At 50.7% G+C, this 15263-nt stretch overlaps 1 protein-coding gene and 1 long non-coding RNA gene across 2 annotated transcripts in view; one reads left to right on the top strand and one right to left on the bottom strand.

The window, feature by feature from the left end:
• The first annotated feature begins 32 nt into the window (after positions 1 to 32).
• LOC106004119 overlaps positions 33 to 15263 on the top strand; it is a 19012-nt gene continuing 3781 nt past the window's right edge. The window contains exons 1-2 of the long non-coding RNA XR_001176992.2: positions 33 to 158; positions 395 to 507. This is a non-coding gene — a long non-coding RNA (uncharacterized LOC106004119). The remainder of the gene's footprint in view (positions 159 to 394; positions 508 to 15263) is intronic.
• On the bottom strand, positions 8422 to 15229 carry LINGO4 (leucine rich repeat and Ig domain containing 4). Its single transcript, XM_045083062.1, has one exon. It carries the CDS (start codon positions 11020 to 11022, stop codon positions 9115 to 9117), a length of 1908 nt encoding a protein of 635 aa, XP_044938997.1. The 5' UTR covers positions 11023 to 15229; the 3' UTR covers positions 8422 to 9114.

The following is a 15263-nucleotide window of genomic DNA, read 5'->3' as shown; positions in this document are numbered from 1 at the left end:
CAGACGTTGTTAATTGAGACTGCACCTGCTGAGAATTAAACAGCCAATTAGAGGCTTCGCGGAATCCTGCCCGCCCACCTCTAGTCCAATTACCGAGGAAGCTTCAACGTCCCCTAATCTGGGGGAAAAAAATCAGCGCTCCTGAGTCTGGGACCAAGGTGCGAGGGCGTGGGATCACGCATGCTTGTCACCGTTCGCAAAAAATTAGTGCCTTTGTACAAAGCTAGTGTCACCGACACCCCAGTTACCGTGGGGAGAGCAGCCTCCTGACCGGCGATGGCGATGCTCCGCCACTTTTCCTCCGTGATCTTTTGCCTTGATTGGTCCTAATACTGTGGAAGGGACACAGGAGGCATGGAAAACTTTTTTTTTTTTTTTTTTAAACATGAAACAGGCTCGGTAGAGATGGAGAGGTTGAGGGGAAAGAGGTGCTCGGAGTGAACAGACGATGAAGACGGCCACGGCAGCTGGGGAGATGGAGAGGGACCCGAGTTGGAGCGCCCCGTGGTAAGGGAGCTACGGGTAGTGCGGGCGTCAGGGGCTCGCCCTTACCTAGGGATCGAGGGGAGCGTGTTGGCGACCGGAGCAAAGGCACGGCTGGGGGCCCCGTTCTGTGCAGCGCGGCAAAGGGGGTGGGCTTTCCCAGGCGGCGGTTTCCTTGGGGAGAGGGCATTCTAGGCGCTGTTCCGGACCGTGGACCGTTAAGGACGGTTGGGCCCTGCTACCGCCGTCGGGCGGTCTGGGAGCCTCGCGAGCCGGACCCCGCACTCCCCCGGGCTCACCCGGGGACGCGGGGCTGGACGCTCCTCGTAACGTGGAGGTCTTTGGCACTATCTTTTGTCGCTCTGGCTCACGATGAGCACTCCGTGCTTGTTGAAGGAGCGCCAGATGGTATCTTTGGTCAAGTAGAGCGATGCCTTTGGGCCTCAGGATTTCGCTTTGTATTAATTTTAAAAATGTACATTTTGAGTAAGTAATACACATTCTACAAAATTCATAGACTTTAACGGTTATTACGGTGAATAAGGTCTCTCTTCCCTCAGGAGGCAACCAGTTTTACCACATTCTTGTATTTTTTTTTTCCCACAAGATTCTCTCTCTCTTTATTTTTTTTTTTAAGATTTTATTTATTTATTTGACAGAGATCACAAGTAGGCAGAGAGGCGGCGGGGGGACGGGGTGGGCGCGAAGCAGGCTCCCAAGCAGGGAGCCCAATGCGGGGCTCTACCCCAGGACCTTGGGACCATGAACTGTGAGTGGAAGGCAGAGGCTTTAACCCCCTCAACCACCTAGGCGCCCCCACAAGATATTCTATAGTAAACATGCACATATATTCATATATATATATTTTTTTCCCAGTTGATAATTTATTATTATATTATATTTATTATCCGTACTGTTCTTGCCATTATATAGCCTAGATAGCTTACCAGCACAGCATATGTATGTGCTTCATAGTTTCACAGTAAGACTGAGGGATGTATTAAGATATGTTTAACCAGGGGTGGCTGGGTGGCTCAGCGGGTTAAAGCCTCTTCCTTCACTCAGGTCATGATCCCATCGGGCTCTCTGCTCAGCGGGGAGCCTGCTTCCCTTCCTCTCTCTCTGCCTGTCTCTGCCTACTGGTGATCTCTGTCTGTCAAATAAATAAATAAAATCTTTTTTTAAAGGCATATTTAACCAGTCCTTTCACATTAAATTGATACTCAAGTATACTTCATCTGGCTGATGTTTATCTGTATAATAAATCCTAAGCTTAGCTTGTGTTCTCAGATTTCCGTCCTCACACTCCTGGCCCAAAGCCTTCCAGTTTGGCAATTCCGGAGCCACAATGCAGCACTCTGCCTGCCCTCCAGAAGAAAAACTTTGCCATATGGGGCTACCGAGAAACCCCAAATGATTATCTTCTGCACGCCACTTGACTGTACTGCAATTATACAGCCTATGTGGGCACTAATGCCCTGTCTGGCACAGCCTGAGCGCAGACCTCCTGAACGACACCTAGAAAGCTGGCCCCAAACTGAACACATCGGACACGTAATGGCCTTAGGTGGTCATCTCTTCCCAACCTTGCTTTTCAGGCTTCAGAACCTAGACCTTATCTCCAATCACTGCCCAGAGGTGAACGTGATGCAGAAATAAGAACTCCTCCTCCCCCAACGCAAGAAACCTTGTGGTTGGCATGTTGTCCAACGTTCAGTGTAGGAGAAACCTGCATGCTCAATGAGGCCCCGCCCATGATTGAGGGCCGCCTTGGGCACAAACACGCAAGCCTGAGTCCCCTATTCAAGTAACGCCTCTCATTGGCTGGAACAAGAGCCCTCATACGGGGCTTGCCATGTCCATAGGCCCCCAGGCCTAACCAGAGCGTGGGTATTACATTTGTCTGTACCCAGTGTTCTGCTCTAGAATCGCTCAATTGGGGGGACACATGATGCAGAGAACAGGACTCCTCCCTTCCCACAGAATGACCCCAATCTCTTAGGAGCTGGGCAAATCACCAGAGAGGGAGACTCTTCCACGCCCCATGATTCCACCCCTACATTAAACGACCATCGTGAATACAACACTCCTATGTCTTTTTACTTTGCTTATGGTGGTATTTTTGCTAGGCAAATATTTTTATGTATTTGAATTTATCACTATTTTTAAATAACTTCTGGTTTCCTATAATATTTAGAAAAGCCTTCTACCAAGATTATTAAGAAATTCTCCAGTGTTTTAAAAAAATACTTTAATCGTGTCTTTTTTTGTATGTAAATATTCTCCTGGAATTTATTTTGGTGTAAAAGTGTGAATAGATAACCAACTTAGCTTTGTTTTATTCATCTCTACTTATTGAATGAACCCGTATTTCCTCCTTTTTTTTTTTTTTTTTAATTCTACCTTTATAAGACCCAAATTGCCATATGTATTCAAGTCTGTTTCTGGATTTTTTGTGTTCTATCGATCTCTTTTCAATTCTAGTACCATACTGGTTTTTTAAAATTAATGTACATTATATATTTTCTCATCCAAATTTTAAAAATTGATGTATAATATACATATAGAAAAGTGCACAGATGAAAAGAATACAGTTTTTAAAGATTTTTATTTATGGTAGAGAGAGATAGCGAGAGGGAACACCAGCATGGGGGAGCTGGAGAAGGAGGAGCCCAATATGGGGCTCCATCCCAGGATGCTGGGATCATAACCCGAGTGGAAGGCAGACTCTTGACAGCTGAGCCACCCAGGCACCCTGAAAAGAATACATCTTGATGAATTTTCAAAAAAGTAACACATTTGTGTAACCAACACCAGATCAAGAAACAGAACATTACCACTCAAAGCCACCCTTGTGTTCCTTCTCAGTCAATACTCCCCTCAAGGGAGTAGTGGGCTCTTTTGATTTCTAATAGCACAAACTAGTTTTGCCTCTTTTTGTTTTCTGTATAAAGAGAATCAAACAATATGTACTTATTTATGTCTAGATTCTTTTGTTTGGCATTATTTTTGTGAGATTCAGTATTGTTGTGTGTAGTTTTAGTCCATTCGTTCTCATTACTGTGTAGTATATTGCGAGAATATACCCCAAGGTACTTTGTGATTGTACTGTTAATTTTATTTTGATTGGAACCACATATTGTTAATTTACCCAAGGGAGAATTGTATTTGTCATACAGATCTTCCTACATACCCATCTAAGCCATTGGTGTTCTGTCAGCAGCATTTTAAAGTATTTGTCATATAGACTTTACATATTTCTTGTTAAGATTATTCCTCAGTATTTGACTGCCTTGATTGCAGTAGCCACGTTTACTTTTTAAAAGGTAAACCAGTAGTTCAGACCTAAGCAAGAATAACCATTGTTGCTATAAAAAGTACAGGCCTGCTTTATGGACCCATTATCTTCTAGTTCCAATAGAGGTGGTAGGCAAAAAGGATATGAAGTGGAAGTCCAAAAACGAGGATTACAAATTAACCACAGGAGGAATTTCTTAATCAGAACAGCAGAAAACCAGGTGTAATCCCTTTCCACAGAAATTTTTTGAAGGAGTGTTGACTTCTAATTAACTTTTAATTAGCTGAACAGAGAGGTTGGCAGTAGAAGGGACAGGTTTAGGTGAGAGGATTTCAAACTCTCAAATCCTATTTGGGATTTGTCATCTCATGCACCCCTCCAAGAGCCCGAGTCAGGATTGAAAGATTGCGTTATGAGGCTGGGATTGAATGAATTGCAATTTCTGTGTCCTTACTTTCAGTTTTGAAGAGTCTGTCCTCTTCCCTTGAAGGGTCTTCCCTTGAAGGGTGCAGGAGTAGGTGATACCAGTTAACATAAGGTCTGGGTTTTCCAGAGCATTCAGTGAGCATGTGTTTCCATTCAATAAGCTAAGCAGGAAAGTGGACCTTAGCTAGAAGGCTGGGCAGTGAGAGGTTCTCAAAGGCAGTAGCCTGGTTCCAGAGCCTTTCCTGCTTAAAGAGTTCTCTTCTTGGACAACAGGCAAGTAATCCAGGCATACAATATTCAGCCAGCTGGGTTTTTAGAAAACAGCATTCATTTCTCCCTTTGTCTGTTGTAGGAGTTACCCCATCCTCCCCCATGACTCAAGGCTCTGCATCTGAAACCAGTAACCCAGAGGGCGGGCCTAAGTATCCCCAATTATGCTGTGCTGCTCTTTAGTCTTTAGAGCAGATGGATGAATTGTGGCAGGTGTCCTCTACTTCTCTGGTCTCCACCACTCAGCTCTATGTCTTCCTACTTAATTCTCCTTACAGAGAAATTTGGAGGAAGAGGACTCAGGAGTCCCTGATATCAAATGCTCTCCATCCTGAATCACCACCACACTCTCTTCTTTGGGCAAAATTCCCTCCCCACCCCGAACTCTCCTGCCTCCCACTGAGAGCTGGAAGCTGGTGGGAGGAGGGGAACAAAGGAGAGGAGAAGCTGCCCTGACCTGTGCTAACATCCATTCTGTGCCATAGTCCTTCCCAGCCTTTCTCCTTGCCTATGATGGACCCTAAAGAGTATAGGCTTGTCCTCAGCCTTCCCTGCCCCTGCTTCTGATGGCAGAGCTTCTTCACCTGCCTTCCATGGAGCCTGTGATGGTTTCAGGGTGACTGAGGACAATCTATAAGCATTTTTTTCATAGCTCACTCCAGGCATTCTCAGAGGGGTCTGTGATTCCAAAAAGGCTGTGGATCATTGCCTTGCAGGGCTTTCATCATTGAATCCGGGATCCAGCATAGCATAGGAAATAGAGAAATTGGAATGTGTCAAGGACCAAAATGGGGAGTGCCCAAATGCTGCCCGAGTATTTAGGGGCCCAAGTTTCTCTCAGCTTAGGTGAGACCATGTCTGAAATGGAAGAGAGGAGAGTGGGAGAATGAGGTAATCTCAGGAAGGTTCTGTCAAGCAGGGGTGGGCAGAAGGTAGACCTTCTGGTTGTTCTACCATACTAGAAATTACCGAGCAGCCTCTCTATAACCTAAGAGGTTTTTGACATTAGAACCCAGAAAAGGAGGAAGTCTGAAGACTCCAAATTTTGAGAGGCTCTGTTGCTGGCACCCAGGATTTCAGTTCAGACCATTTGATCCATGGAATTTCTGCCCCTTTCTGCCAGTCCCTGGAGCAGAGGCAGCAAGGACATTTGGAGAGGGAACTGAGAAGAAAGGGTAACAACCAACCAAACAACCCCCAGCTTCTTGAGTCAGGCACCTTAGTTCCTGAAGGCAGGGGAGGACCAACAGCTGGCTGTGTCCCCCTAAGGGACTTGTTCTGAGTGGTGGGGTGGAAGAGGAGCCAGGTCAGACCCTTCCATGGAGAGGCCCTGGGGAGGGGTCAAAGGAGCAGGCAACGACTAAAGCAGCATACTTTTTTTTTTTTCTTTAAAGATTTTATTTATTTGACAGAGAGAGAGATCACAAATAGGCAGAGAGACAGACAGAGAGTTGAGGAGAAGCAGGGTCCCTGCTGAGCAGAGAGCCCTATGCGGGACTCGATCCCAGGCCCCTGGGATCATGACCCGAGCCGAAGGCAGAGGCTTAACCCACTGAGCCACCCAGGCGCCCCCTAAAGCAGCATACTTAATGGGAAGCATTTGGGTTTTGATTCCCGACAACCCCGAGTTCAAAACCAGCTGCCTCACTAACTAGTGTGTGTCCTTGAGCAAGTTCCCTCAATTTGTTTGACCCTGTGAAGAGCCTCTGTTGGGTTGCCCCCACTATGTGGTCCTTAGTAATCTCCTCGCACATACACACACCACTAGCACGTGTCCCTAGTTGCATTTACATGCTTCTACACACACACACACACACACACACACCCTGTGCAGTCACACCTGGGCTGAGACACACACACACACACACACACACACCCTGTGCAGTCACACCTGGGCTGAGGGCAGCCACACACACACACACACACACACACACACACACCCCTGTGCAGTCACACCTGGGCTGAGGGCAGCCTCCCCAGGCAGGTAAGATAAGGAACTGGCTTGCTGGTGATTGGACAAGCTGTGGAAGTGCTTATCACAGTGACCTTGCCACATCAAAGAGCTTTAGGAAAAACTGTGTAGGGAAAACAAGGGGTGTTAGTTGGTGGTAGTTCCACGGGCATTTTCCTCAGGCTGAACGTGCTTCTCGAGCACTACATTTAAATATTATAACTGATACTTGATTTAGTTATTGGAAAACTTTTAATATATTTGGAACAACGTGGATGTGTGAACCCCCCTTTTCAACAATGACTTTTATGAAACCTATGAACAGCTCGCATCTTTCTGGGAAAATTTAGTGATTGAATTGAGATTTGCTATAAGTGTAAAATAGACACTGAGTTTCAAACATGTAATATGAAAACAATAATGTAAACTATTTCATTACTAATTTTCATATTGATAACATGCTGAAATGATAATAGTTTGGGTGCCCTGGGTTCAATAAAATATAGTATCAAAATGTTATGGTATCTCTGGGTTCTTTGCTTTTTCAATGTAATACGAGACCATCTGAAATTACATGGGTGACTCACATTCTTTTGCCTTTGGGCAGTGCTGTTGTAGAGACTGTGGGACCCGGGGAGCTGCATCGTCTGCTCTAGGGCACGTCATCTGTTCCCCACTGCTTCTGGGGGCTTTCCAGAGATTTGTCTGCACAGCAATGCTGCTTCTGCCCTCTTCTGCATTGCAGAGTGGGCAACTAGAGTGAGGACCTCTAGTACTAGACCCCCAAGTCCCAACCTACTAACCTGTGCATGGAAGATTTTGGAGGGGAAAGGGCTGTGCCAGGGAAACCTTTCCGGTGCCTTACAAACTGGAGAGGGGCAGTTGCTAGGATGTGAAAGAATTGGGTTGGGGTTTGGGGGAATGAGGTTGGAAGCTCAGGGATACCGTTTTCTCAAGATTGTTGGATTTTCCAGCCTCACTCCCCAGCCTGGTGGGTTCTTACCTCTGGTCCACTCTCATATCCTCATTGGGCCCCACTGAAGAGCTTGCATGCTGGTCAAGTCTGGCTGCCTCCTGGAGGGCACCTGCTCCCCTCTCGGTCAGGGACAGTTTGAGCTGGGAATCTTCTAATTAGTGGAGTCTCCTCGAAGCAAGGACGCGAGCAGAAGGAATTGCTAGGAGGCTCATGATGCTTGCATATTGTGGGGTGGTTGGGGGCTCTTGAGGGCAGAGGGGAGCTAAGGACACTGAGCAGATGCTGCTGCAGAGAGAGGCTCCCTAGGGCCACATGACTCCCCACTTCTGTCTCTCCTCCCTGCCCCTCCTCTCCCTTCACTCCTCCCCTTCTGATGATGCTGGTGCTGCTGCCTCTCGAATCTTTCCTTTTCTCTGGTTCTGCCTTGCTTTCTCTTTGAAGCACACTCAGAGGCAGTCAGCAGCTCCTCCCACCCCTCCTCTGTACCTGGGATCTCTGTTCAGTAGTGACCTCTATCCAGAGACAGCTTCCCACTGGGGCTGCACTAAACAGGAAAACAAGGGGCACCTGCAGAAAGGTAGTGGAAATTAACTAGGCAGCCAGAACCTGCTGCTGCCTCTTTCCTCTGCTTTTCACTACAGTGTGTGGTGCCTCTTCCTGCCTCTTTTCTCCAAGCCTGGTCCTGCTGGGTTCTGGGACTCTCTCCTAGCACAACTGCAGATCCTTGCTTTCGTTGGGCATTTTCTAGGAGTTCCCTTTATACTTTTCCTCCAGGGAACCAGGGATCTGTGATTGGGAGATCATGATTAGGAGACCCCAATAAGAATGAGAAAGAAGTGAAGGAGCTGGGTGTCCTAGGCTGGTATTTTTGCAGCAGCTCTCTTGGAAGGTGGAGGACCTCTCCTTCTCCAGTTGCACAGATGCAGAGGACAGGGAAAGGGCTGAAACTGAAATAGATAGGAGTCTCTACAGAACATCTCTGGGCCTCCTTCTGTGTCAAGCCTGTATATCAGGCAAGCCCATTGGGATACATGCTCAGTGGGCAGGCAGAAAGGGTAGGAAGGGAGAGATTTGCTAACAATGAAGGGGGAAAAAGAGTGAAATAAAACTCCCGATATCACACTTCATTTAGGCTGCAACTGTCATGGCCATTTGGCAGCAAGTTTAATGATGTGACAGATGGGACAGGTATTAGAGGCTCATGCAGACATAGCGCCAATGTGTAGTGTGACCTCCCCCCAACCCCACCACTGCTATCGCACATTCACATCTTCCTACCCTAAGGTCCTTGGCCCTAGTTCCTTGTGCCTGGGGAGGGGACAGAGCAGAAAAAAAGAGGGAGACTGCCTGGTTGAGGAGCAGAAACACTGAGAAGGAAGCCGCACTTCCCAGCCCCACCTCTGCAATAATCTTATAGCTGTGGTTGGCAGCTGGTAGTGATTGTTAAAGGGCATAAGTGCGAGCAAGTAGACTGGAGCCTTGGGGATGTTTCCTGCTTTGTTGGGGGAAGGGTGGTTGGGGAGGGCTGGGCTGACTGCGCATCTGTATCTTCTGCTCCCTGGGACCCTCAAACTGCAAAAGCAGGGGGAGGCAGACCATCCTTAGCTAGTGGCATGAGGCAGGCGAGTGTTGGACTAGCTTCTGGTCCAAGGAGCCTTGGTTCTCTTCCGTTCTGGTATCTTGGCTGGAATTCCACCATGGAAGGAAAGGTCAGAAGAGCTTGGCAGTGACCCGGTTACCCCCAGAGTTCTTATCCCCAGAGGGCCGAGGGGCCACAAAGTCAAAGTTCATGTGATGTTTGACCCGGCCTTTGCCCTTGCTCCAGAGGGCAATGAGGCCAAAGCAGAGGGTTACGGAGGTGAGGAAGGGAAGGAAGCCCACTGCCAGCACCATAGCGACCCCCCTGCTGTCTAGGAAGAAGGGCCCTGGGATAGCTGGCATGGTGATATTGGGGTCAGAGAGGGTGCCGTTTGGTGGTTCCACTTGGATTACTTCTAGCCAGGTCTTCAGGGAGTCATTCCCAGCAACATTGCTGACCACGCAGATGTAGGCTCCCCTGTCCTGTAGCTGCACTGAGCGGATCTCCAGCGTCCCATCCTCTAGGACCCTCACTCTCCCAGCCCTTCCCAGCCAAGCCCCCTGTGGCCTCATCCAGGAGACAGTTGGGGCTGGGTCTCCGTCTCCGGAGCACGAGAAAACAGCATGCCCCCCCTCCTCTGCCATGACCCATCGCGGCCCGGACTTTCGGATCAGGGCTGGTTGGCAGGTGAAGTGCCCTGGAGGTAGGATGTCTGAAAACTCCCTCAGGCTCTTCCCCTGCACATGCCGGGGGCCTGCACAGGCTGGGGGCGACGTGCCAAAGTCCAGGCGGCGGCGGAGCCGTAGCAGCCAGAGGAGGCGACAGTCACAGGTCAGGGGGTTGCCGGACAGCCTCAGGGTGACCAGTTTGTCTGGAGCAGGGAAGGCTGTCTCCTCTAGGGTCTGAAGAGCGTTATCTGCCACATCCAGGAGGTGGAAGGCGGTCAGGCCATGGAAGGCATGGGCGGCGATGGAGGTGAGGCATGCGCCAGACATGCGGAGCTCCTGGAGCCGCACCAGAGGACTGAGCCTTCGGGCTGGGATGGCTGAGATGGGGTTCTGAGATAGATCCAGGACCCTGAGGAAGCTCAGGTGATGGAGCGCTTGGAAGGGCACGGAGCTCAGATTGCAGCGGGTGATGGCCAGGTTGCTAAGATTGAGCCCTGCCAGGCTCCCAGGCTCCAGGGCTTCTAGAGATGGCCAGTGGTGGATCTCCAGCTCCTTGAGCTGCCCCAGGCCCCGGAGTGCCCCAGCTGGCAGCCTCCCGATGTCCAGTTCTCGAAGCCTGAGGGCCACCAGTGTCGGGAGGCGGGCCAGGGCTGGACCAGGCACTGTGCTGAGGTTACAGCGCTCCAGTGTGAGGGTGCTCAGCTTGGCCAGCCCTGCAAAAGCTCCTGGAGCCACAAACACCAGGTGGTTGTCCCCCACCTCCAGCTGCTGAAGGCTGCCCAGCTCCCCAAAGGCTCCGTCAAGGAATAGGACAATCTGGTTGAGGCGAAGGTCCAGCAGCCTAAGGGCTGGTAGGCCTGAGAAGCTCCCAGGCCCCATGATTCGAAGCCGATTGCCCTGCAGCCTCAGGGTGAGTAGGCTTTGGAGGCCATGGAAGGCTCCGGGTTCCAGGCTGGACAGCTGGTTGTAGCTGAGGTCCAGCTCCCGGAGCAGGCCCAGGCGGGAGAGCATGCCACGCTGAAGTCCCCACAGGCGATTCCCACTCAGGTCCAGGAGCTCAGTGTCCAGTGGGAGTCCTCCAGGCACAGCTTCCAGTCGCCGATGGGCACAAAACACTGCCCGGGGCTGTGAGGCGCAGTCACAGACAGCAGGGCACCCACCGCAGCTCCCTCCGGGCAGAAGGAACAGGAACAGGAGAGGGGGCCAAGGGGGCCAGGCTCGCTTTCGAGCTGTGGCCATGGCCATACCCTCTTCAGTCCTGGAATAGATGATGATACGGCCCTTTATGGAAAGTGACTTCAGGTGATGGTGACCCCAGCCTTCCCTGGGCCTACTTAGAGGAGAGAGAGATGGAGCTATCTGTCTCAGCATTGCCAGCGAGTAGGGTGGAGACCCGGGAAGCACCACCGGTGGACTACTTCCTTGGGTACCTCCTGGGCCTCCTCTTCAGAGAATCTCTATTTTCCTCCTGCCCCTAGCCCTGGACACCAGGCCAAGTGCTTACTGGCTCATGGAACCTTAGTTGAGCCTGACTCCAGTGGGGAAAGTTTCCTGTGGATGGGACAGGAAACAAGGAAGTAACTCTGAGTCTTCCTGTATTGGGTTTTTCCTGTATCTGTGAGATCCAGGAATACTCTGGTCCCTTCTCCCTGATATTTGTTCTCCCCAAGCCCTGCCCTCCCACTCTCTGCTGACCCTTGTTCTCCCGTGTTATCTGCCCCAGCTTTTCCCCCCTAGCTCAGGGGGAATCACATCCTTGGATTAAGATTGGAGTGAGGTCCTCACCTTGACTGAGTCCTCCAAGGCTGGGAAACCTGCTCAGCTCTGTTCCCCCAGGCTGCACTTATTGCCCCTCTGCCCTTCTCCAGTCTGGCCTGGGGCCCTGAATGAGCAAGATCTAATCTCCCTGAAATGCCCGTGTGGACAACAGCCAAGCTGCACCTCAGCCACAATATAGGTTGCAGGGGGCACTTGAGTCCCTCACAAGAACCCTAAGGGTGATCCCCTAGTGGCTGACACTGGGGTATGTGAGGGACCCAAGGGATGCCCAAGTTTTGAGGTCGTTGCTTGGTCCTTAGTCTCAGGCTTCTCTTCTATTCCTCCTCGATGGTGTTTTGATTTAGTCCAAGGTGTTAATCTGAGGGAGCTCTCTTGTCCCCTTTGGGCTCAGCTGTCCAAGTGATACACAGGAGACAAGTGTGAGCCAGGGATGCATAGACAGGTGAGAGACAGCACCCGGCCCGTTGCTGTGGGTGGGGAGTGTGCGAGCCCTTGGCCGGCACAGCGATTGCTTGGGGAGACCGTGTGCAGAGCCTGTGGACTGCAAGTGAGTTTTCTGGGAACCGAGGGCCTCGGCAGAATCATGATGATGGTGGGCAGAATGGCCACCAGGGAGTGACCAAGGTGCTAGAGGAGAAGGGGCTGGTAGATGGTGAACTCACCCTCAGCTTCCCCTGTTCAATGTCAACAGGGCATTGAACAAGGGAGGGGAGGTATTGGAATTGGCAAGTGAGGGCTAAAGAGATGGGACTAGAGACAAGTGATGCTCCCTGGATGTCAGGCTGCCTGGGTTTCTTTCTAGCTGCGGATCCAGATGGCCTTTGAGGCTTCAGGCTGTCTGGGCCCTGCAGGGTCAGTTTTCTCCCACACGTCCCATTTTCTCCCATGTGGAACTTAGAAGAGGCAGTTTAAGAGATGGTAGGACTTCTTCCCATTCGGGAGGGATCACATCCCTGGATCCTGATTGAAATGAGGCTTCACAGCCCCCCTTTAGAAGGGCTGTTCTGGTGGCGCTCCTGCTGTGGTAGTGGGAAACTGAAGATCAGAGAGGCAGAGGGAGGCAGGACACTGTCCCCAGGCTTGGGATGAGAGATAAGTGCATGGGGCAGGCCAGGGATGCTTCTCAGTCTCCTCTTGTCCCCAGCCCAACCTAGCAGGTATTTCTGGCATGGGACAGATGTGTCCCAGTGTCCCTCATTGTCCCTGTGCCTGTTCTGGGAAGTCCACCCGACAGCTAGCTCTTTATCACAACTGCTGCAGTTCCTGCTCATCCTTTTTGCTGTGCATTCAGCAAAAGTGCAGTGAAGCATGTAACCCAGCTTCCCTTCCTCCTACTCCTGTGAGTTTCCTCTTGGTCCCCAAAGCCTGCTGGGCCAGGGGCTGGGGGATCTGGGGACAACCCCTTTTCTTTATTTTTAAGGTGGCTAATTTAATCACAAACTTCCCTTGCCAGTCTCCATGGCTACAGGACTGGCTTCCAGCCACTTTTGCAGGAAGAAATGGGTGTCAGAACCACTTATTTCTCGAAATGGGGTGGGGTCTGGGGCAGCATCTCTTCAGGGAACAGGAAAATTTCTTCTTGCGTCTATGTGGCAGTCCAGAAACACATCTGAACCTGGATTATCCCTTTTAAAGCAGACCTGACCGAGGTGTGGGGACCTGCATGGGGAGAGGGCTCTTGGTGGAAAGACTTCTGGAATTTCCACACTGAAATGTGGGAAAAATCCATCCCAGAGGTAGAGGAAGCACTGGGGAGATGGACGGAGGTCTCCTTAGAGTCCTTCCCCACAGGGGCCTCTGGGACATTTTAGTTTTCCCATTGAAGTCCAGCGGGGCCAAGATCAATGGCTGACCAGAGCCAGGAGGGGAAGGGGGGGGTGCTGGGGACAGCTGGTGGGGAGGGACAAGAGGGGCACAAACCCTCCAGCCTGACAGGCATGTTGGTCTAGCCATGTCTCTGAGAATGCTATAGAGAAGGGCAGCTGCAGCCTTGGGACAAGGGGTGGGGTCACTTACCGGAGAAGCTGGAGGGCAGCATCAAGTTGGACATTGCATCTATCTGGGGCTGGGGGCCGTCCCATTCAAGCTGCACCCCAGGGCCGGGGTGGGGGCTGGCTGTACCTCTGGGTATGTCTCACTCCTCGCCACCTGCCACCCGCTGCCCGCCCGCCCGCCTGCCCACTGTGGCTGCTGTCGCTGCTGCGGCCGCTGCTGCCAAGACCGAGGTAGAGAAAAGAGCCAGAAAGCATTTTTCCTTTTTTTTTTTTTTTCTCCTCTCTCTCTTTTTAAACCAGGCGAGAATGAGTCTGCAGCAACCCTGTTGGTGCAAAATAAATAAATAAAGCAACCAGGGAGGGCTGCAGCAAGCGCCACTACAGGAAGGTGAAGGGGTGGGGAGCGCACAGGGAGACTTTGGGGTCCAGGAGGGGTCAGGAGGTAGAGGCAGCCAGCAACTCGAAAAGGTCTCTTGTGGACATCCTGACTCCCCCCTGGGGAGCTCTGGGGCCCAGCACCCTCCTCAGGGTTGTCTTTTAGTCTCCCAGATGCAGGGAGAGTCTGTGCAGCCTCTCAGTCTTAATGTCCCCCAGGGGTAGCATTTTGTGGGGAAAGTTCTCAGTCCGGAACATCTCCCATGGAGCTTAGTTTGAGACTCCTTCGGTGGGGGTTCCTGAGCAGCAGCTCTCAGGCCTCCCTGGAGGGCTGTGCAGAGTGGGGGGCTGCCTCCTGATGTTCATGGGTCGCTGGGTTGGAAACCTGGGTCTCCACACAGGAATGAGACAGGAGAGCAGCTTGTCTGTAATCGGATTTAAGAACCCCTGCCCCTGTCCCTGCCACACATACCTATGGGCTTTAAAGTCATTTTATGAAGAATAGCACAAGTTGGGGTTTATGTTTAGCTGACTAAACCCCTCCCCTGAGAGGAACACAACACCCCCACATCACTGGCTGTTTATCCCTCAGAGGAGGGCTCACAGTGATTTGTAAAGCCAAGAGAAGTTCTGTGGCATGATCACAACTAGACACACAGGTGTCTGTCCTGTTCCCTGGTCTCCCCTCTGCTGGAGTTGGGGTGAAATGACGTCTATTTTCTTTCCACACAATGAAGGATGACTCTTCCAGGGGTTCGTCTGTGGGCATCTGACTGACCAGTATCCAATCACCTCTTCTTTGGGGTTTCTTATGCTGACAACTGGGGCTGGGATTGAGTTTGGGCCACCCCAGGTCTAAGGTTTGTGGACTGGTAAACCATGAGAATGTTCTAGGGTCCCTCAGGATTGGGACTCTTTCCCTGAGACCACTAATTACCTCTGAGCTGTGACCTCGAGGAAATCATGTTAGGTTAAATGTGTCTGCAGAGGTAGAGGTAGAGAATTGCAGTTTGAGTTTGTGAGTGTATGTTTTCTTGTATGTGGATGTGTGTCTCTCCTCAGATTTGTGCTGACGCCTGAAGTCTATTTCTAAAGTGCACAGAAGTGGTTTGAGTTCTAACTATCTGTGATGTTCTTGGCCTCCAATTGTATCCTATCCCTGTACCCAAATGCCATAAAGAAATTATCCCAGCCCCTTACCCCCATTCCATCCGTATTCTCCACATATCCCGGTTTTGTTGTTGTTGTTGTTGTTTGTTTTTTAGTTTTTAAAGACCCTGGGAAAAGGGCAGGGTGCCCAACCATTTCCTTGCTGAGCTAAGAGACAGGGGGAAACAGAAAATCTAAAGATTTGGATTCATGTTATGTACAGGTTCTCCTGGGCTTCAGCCATCAGTCTCTGAGCTTGACATATTTCACCAGCCAAAGCCCACGGGGAAATGGAATGAGGTATTTTAAAGTCCT

This window comes from Mustela putorius, unplaced genomic scaffold, assembly GCF_011764305.1.
Source record: "Mustela putorius furo isolate JIRA1106 unplaced genomic scaffold, ASM1176430v1.1 tig00000695_pilon_pilon_pilon, whole genome shotgun sequence".
In the NCBI taxonomy this organism is placed as follows: domain Eukaryota; kingdom Metazoa; phylum Chordata; class Mammalia; order Carnivora; family Mustelidae; genus Mustela; species Mustela putorius.
This window is presented reverse-complemented; position numbering and strand designations above follow the sequence as displayed.

Excerpts from the sequence above, each read along its gene's own strand:
- LINGO4 (XM_045083062.1), bottom strand. The coding sequence starts at position 11,022 with ATGCTGAGACAGATAGCTCCATCTCTCTCTCCTCTAAGTAGGCCCAGG.